Source organism: Phaethon lepturus, unplaced genomic scaffold (genome assembly GCF_000687285.1).
Source record: "Phaethon lepturus isolate BGI_N335 unplaced genomic scaffold, ASM68728v1 scaffold5347, whole genome shotgun sequence".
NCBI lineage: Eukaryota > Metazoa > Chordata > Aves > Phaethontiformes > Phaethontidae > Phaethon > Phaethon lepturus.
In genome coordinates, this window is record NW_010549683.1 from 68,751 (window position 1) to 74,750 (window position 6,000).

The 6,000-nt window shown below is 37.9% G+C and overlaps 1 protein-coding gene across 1 annotated transcript in view; it reads left to right on the forward strand.

The window, feature by feature from the left end:
- The window catches only part of TLE1 (transducin-like enhancer of split 1 (E(sp1) homolog, Drosophila)), a 73,543-nt gene extending 68,728 nt beyond the window's left edge, over nt 1-4,815 (forward strand). The window contains exons 15-19 of the mRNA XM_010290324.1: nt 461-708; nt 2,669-2,816; nt 3,193-3,343; nt 3,778-3,854; nt 4,015-4,815. Coding sequence (XP_010288626.1) covers nt 461-708; nt 2,669-2,816; nt 3,193-3,343; nt 3,778-3,854; nt 4,015-4,122 — 732 coding nt within the window. The 3' untranslated portion in view covers nt 4,123-4,815. The remainder of the gene's footprint in view (nt 1-460; nt 709-2,668; nt 2,817-3,192; nt 3,344-3,777; nt 3,855-4,014) is intronic.
- The last annotated feature ends 1,185 nt before the right edge of the window (nt 4,816-6,000 follow it).

A 6,000-nucleotide genomic window follows, 5' to 3' on the forward strand; every position in this document is an offset into this window, starting at 1 on the left:
AGTTGTATTTGAAAAAAAAAACAAAAACCTTCAAAACCTGAAAAGTGTGAGACTTGAACTGCATTTTGAGGCAGGGTTGCCTAAATGCCACATGAAAGGTCATTTGCTTTAGTATTTCTATTGTTGGTGACCCTAGCTGATGGAGTGCACTTGCAGAAATGCAAGCTTACTCTTTGGCTCTGTTTTTGTGTAATGAGATGCAAGACTTGACATTCGTCAGGTTTAAAACAGGGTAGACTGTGGCAACAGGAGTCTGCAGTTTAATTTCTGCAGCTGCAGGCTCTGATTAGTGATGAGAAGTAGCTGTTTGAAACCTTCTAGGATCTGCTGGTTCCTCTTCAGTACTTTGGCAATGGAAAAAATAGTGTACTGTTTAAAACTTGGATGCAGTCAGAATCATATTAGTGGTCATTATTGGCAGGCATATATTAACATAACTGAGGTGATTTGTGTTGTACAGAACAGAGATAACTACATCCGCTCTTGTAAATTGATGCCTGATGGATGCACCCTAATAGTTGGTGGGGAAGCCAGCACATTATCCATATGGGACCTGGCAGCACCAACTCCTCGTATAAAAGCAGAGCTGACATCCTCCGCCCCTGCCTGCTACGCTCTGGCTATTAGTCCTGATTCCAAGGTGTGCTTTTCCTGCTGCAGTGATGGGAACATCGCAGTGTGGGATCTGCACAATCAGACGTTGGTCAGGTGAGTCATTACTTGTTTACAGAAAACTTTAATAGAAGTTACTCTTTGGACAGCTACATAAATATTTATCTCCCTGAATAAATGGTTCATTACAGCAAAGTAAATAGTGTTTCTTATCCAAAGAATGCAGTTTGCACCCGAGTTGGGCAGAAACTAGTTTTGGTAGCTTCAACCTAATCCTGGAAGCTGTGTTTTCAGGGCCTGAAGGGTTGGTCCATCATCTACTACTGAAGTAATTGGCAAAGTTCCTGTTGTTTTCGGTTAGTTGGGATTTGTCTGCAGGTTTCTACAAGCAACATTTCTGCTGGTTTGTGATTGAGGTAGACTGAATATGCCTCTTTGAGTTTTGTTCTTTTCTTTTGTTCTTAAGCCTTGTTACGTAATAAAGAGAATTTTCAGTTCTTATTTAGTGATGATAAGTGATAAAATTAATCTTACAAAAGCGCTTGAAAGTGTGGATCCCCTCAGTCCTTTAGGAAAGCATAAAGGACTGATGTTGGTCATTCATGAGAGAAAGTTTTTTTTGGGGAATTTCATCCTAAAACTTTTAGGATGGGTTGCAGAGTATAATAAATGGATTGCCATGTAAATTACTTTTTGAAAACTTTTGTTAGACCTTTGATTAATGAATATATTAGTAGAAGATTAAAGTGCCTTGCAGGTCAATGTTCAGCACTAGTGCTATGATGCAAAAAGAAAGATAGGGCCATGGGTGAAATGGCTCTTAGCTGCTAGCTGTGTGGTTCACTAGAAGATAAATTTTGGCTTATGCTTAGCAAAGTGGTGGTGACTTTACAATATTATGAGAAGAGAGCCTGAACTGGGAAGGGCTGTGATATTTTAAAAGTTCCAAACACAAATGTTGAAGAATCTGCTTAGTCTGCTGTGTTTCAATTAAATTTCCTGTATATCAATAAGAAGCCTAAAGTTGTGTGCAGAGAGTCATATTAATGTGCATATAAATTTTACTTTCTGTTGAACTTTTAGGTCAACAAAGATGATTTTAGTTATATAAAAACTTCAGTTTGCCCTATGCATGCTTAGCCTCTGTAAAGGTGCACTCGCTCCATCTGTGACTGTGGCTTTTGAATGTTTGCTGTAGGTGTTCCCAGCACTTGCTGGCTGATCTTGCTAATTGATAACACGTGGAATTTTAAGACCAGAGCTACAAAACAAAATGTGCTGCGTGACCTTTCTGTGGCAGCTCTTAGTGATTCATACTCTTCATTCCCAAGCTAGTTGCCTTCCCCCCTCCACCCGCCCTCCACCTTTCACATCGAGGCATAGGAGTTTCCTAAAGCTAATTGCTGATGAAAAATGCAGGAGCCTCAGAAGGCTTTTGCCAAAGGATTAAGGAAAACTTGAGACGACCTTCTGGTTGATGAAAGCTGAGAATTACTAACGAGAAGATTTTAAAACAAACTGCACCATGTAGATTTTTGTGATCGTCTGCCACAGAGAATGCAACTTTGCTGACTCAGCAATGCCTGTGTTTAACTATCTGTATTTCTATCTGGATCCCTTCCTATTAATATCTCTGCTTATTATTTATCACCTTGACTTGCAGCCAAAGAAAAATACAGAAGCTCTTTTCTGAAACTGGAGTTTTGTTCCCTCAGCACTTGTTTTAATCTGAGTTGACCTTAGTGCTTTTAACTATAGTTACTGTACTTTCATGTTCTCACCAGCTTTTTTTTTTTTTTTTCCCCTTTTCAAAACCTTATAGGAAATATTTGAGTTTGTTCAGCTAGCCATGATGCAATTCATTTCTCCAGCACCTGGAAAATGTTTTTGTAATACTGTTGTATTTCATGCTCAGTAAGAGGGAGGGGATGATTTTTGCCCATCAGTAGACACAGAAGAGATGACACACACATACAGAGTCCAAAACTAACACCACAATGGTGTTTACCTTGAGCTCTGGCAGGAAATCATTATTCAATCTGGTTTGTTTTATCAGGCAATTCCAGGGCCACACAGATGGAGCCAGCTGTATTGACATTTCTAATGATGGTACCAAGCTCTGGACAGGAGGTTTGGATAACACTGTCAGATCTTGGGACTTGAGGGAGGGGAGACAGCTACAACAGCATGACTTCACATCACAGGTAACTGGATTTTCCTGTAGTTTGGCGGGGGGATATGTGGGCATGGGGTGGAAACATTTAGGATGAAAGCTGAGATTGAGTCCAGTGCAACTGGCAGATTGTTCCCTCTCTTCCTTTTGGCTGCTCACAACACAGTATTTTGGACCTTTCTTATGTTTAGCTTCCAGAACAAAATGGTAGCCTGACATTACTCTCTTTTTCTATTTTTCTAAGTTACTAGGTAAGAACAGAGTTTATTTAGTCACTTGAATTTTGAAGAGCAGTCTTACTATTGAACTATGTGAATTTTATTTGGCCCTTCTCTCTTTCTCCCTTGCCCAATTAATTTAGCCACTGTAGAGAAAAATAAAAAGTGTAAATGTGGTTTAATTTTCAGATATTTTCTCTTGGTTATTGTCCTACTGGTGAATGGCTAGCTGTGGGAATGGAGAGCAGCAACGTAGAAGTGCTACATGTAAATAAACCAGACAAATATCAACTGCACCTTCATGAGAGTTGTGTATTGTCACTCAAATTTGCTTACTGTGGTAAGTTGCCCACTTAAGACAGAACTGGAGGTCAGGGCTCGAATTCATGCTTTGCTGATTAGTTACTACATAGTCATAGCTCATTTGATAATCAAAACTTATTTAGAATCTCAGTTATGAATAAATATCTCTGCTTTATGAATTCTACTATACTTATCTACAAATAAACATCTGTTTGTCTAAAGGCTGCTGTTAGGGTTAACTTGTGTGTAAAAAGCTGTTTCTACTTGAAGAGTCTAGGGATTTCCTCATGTAACACACTGCAAAAGCATGAGTGTCCACAGTGATTGTAAGCAAAAGTACTATGTTGATGAGTGATGAAAGCTTTTATAACGGCAGTTAGTTAACAGATTTCTTAGATGTGAGTTGAAAACCCAAAATTTGTCAGAGGTCTGTTTCATATGTTTTCATAGTCCTTCTGTTTTATATTCTAGGAAAATGGTTTGTGAGTACTGGGAAAGATAACCTTCTTAATGCATGGAGAACTCCTTATGGAGCCAGTATCTTCCAGGTGAGGATGATGATGCTTTTAAAGAAAAAACTAGAATACTCAGAGTCCCAAGAGTGGACTCGGATTTCTTCACCTATGTGATCTACCCAGAATGGGATATTGAGATAAGGGTAACAAGACTTTTATAAAATTATGTAATATATTTCTATTTTTCTTCTAGTCCAAAGAATCTTCGTCAGTGCTTAGCTGTGACATCTCTGTGGATGATAAGTACATAGTCACTGGCTCTGGAGACAAAAAGGCTACAGTCTATGAAGTTATCTACTGAAAAATATGATGGGGATATAACTTTTAGAAGTTGAACTGGGCCAAAATTGTTCTTAATTGTACAAGTAGAAAGGTTTTACCTTTTAAAAAGGAACAAAAGTATTGAGGTTCCAGACCTTGCCATGAAACTACTCCAATTTTTCAAAATAGAAGGCAACATCCAGCAACTAAATATTGGCTACGTGGACCAAATGGAACACAGAGGCAAGATGGACAGATGTAGCCTAGGTTTTTGACATAGTTTTTAAAAGCCAAGTCTACTGAAGAATGTTGGAGCCTTTTATTTTTTTCTTTCTTTGTGACCTCACGCAAATTGTTCTCATTGCCTGAATATGGGGGATAAATACCTTTCTGTTCCTTGCAGTTCAAGTTGCATTCTGTCCTGTGTAGAGCAGTGGTGTCTCACATGAACTTGCTTCCTGGTTTTGCATCTTGTGATATGTTTTTGTATTTTTGTTGAAGGTCAAACATTTGTATAAACTGTAAATATATTTAGTTTACTACAGTAAAGGCTTTAGTACCAACAACCAGTCTTCCCTCCCTACCCGCTCCCTGCCCACCCTGCTTATTTAAAATTAAAAACCTTTTGGGGATATAAGTACCTTTTTAGAAGCAAAAGCAAACACTATGTATAGTTTGAAAATGGTGTCTTATTCTTTATAACTCTTCCTAGATTCCTTTATCATACTTCAAAGTAGTTGTTTTGACATATTAGGGTATCAAGTCCAGTAGATACTGTCTTGTGCTGCAGAAAATTTAAAAGGCAATTTTGTACTAATTATAGTGTAAATACAAAAATTGAACATTTCATAAAGTTGTGCAGTTTATTTTAAGTTTATTCTGATGTCCTATGTATATGTTCTTTGGCAGATACAGTAATATGTGCCTGATCATAACTCATTCAGTCATTTCTCTAGAAGAAAAGGTGACTTCCTTCTCCCTTCTCCCCCAGCTGAACACAATTCATGCAAGACTACATTTCAACTAAGTACACCGGAGCCTTTGTTCATTAACTGAGGATGTCTATGATTAAACAAAGCTAGATAAGTTGCATCCTTCGTATTATACAGAGAAGTGGTAGTTAATGACCATTTCCTTTTTAATGTCTTGTCTATACTTAGATACTCAGGTAAATTTAATTAAATTACCAAAAGTGTGAGTTTTACAGGGGATCACTTAATGTTAAGTACTTGCAGGGCTGCAAGTGAAGTGAATTAACCTAAACTGAATTAAACTTGCTTCTTAATTTCTTGTGAGAATATTGACAAAGGAAGATTTTTAACTAATCCACTGTACAAATTAATTAGAATTAATTTTCCTGAGTGTCCCATGTTATGCAGGCCTATAGGCTCTATGTATTCATACTGAGCTATCTTTGAATCCTTTCCACTCTTGCATCAGTGTGTGACATCTGTGAAGAGCCATGCTAAGCAGCCAGTTACCAAAGCTATGCATCTTCAAATCAGGTTTTCTTGGTATAAAGAGAAATGGATGAGGAGAGAATGTGTACATTTTATTCTAAATATGTTTTTTCAGATTAACGAGTTCTACCACTGTGTGCTAGAAAAATCTGTGTTGCACCAGTGAGGGTCATACATTTCCTACGTTATGTAATTTAATTAGAATTTCTTTTGCTAATGGAGAGTACAGGTGAACAGAAGGATATCTTTGAACAAATAATTCAGGTTACACAAACTGGCAGGCAGGTTAAGAGTCCTCGTCTATAAAGAGCTGCTTTCTTGTTGTGCTAGCAAATGACCCGATGGCCTATATCCCTGCTCTTTCAAAGACACATAAGTAGGAAGAAACAAGTTTGACTGACAGATGCATTGACTGGTTAGGGAATTTCTCATCTGGGGGCAAATTTTCTCTCAATTTC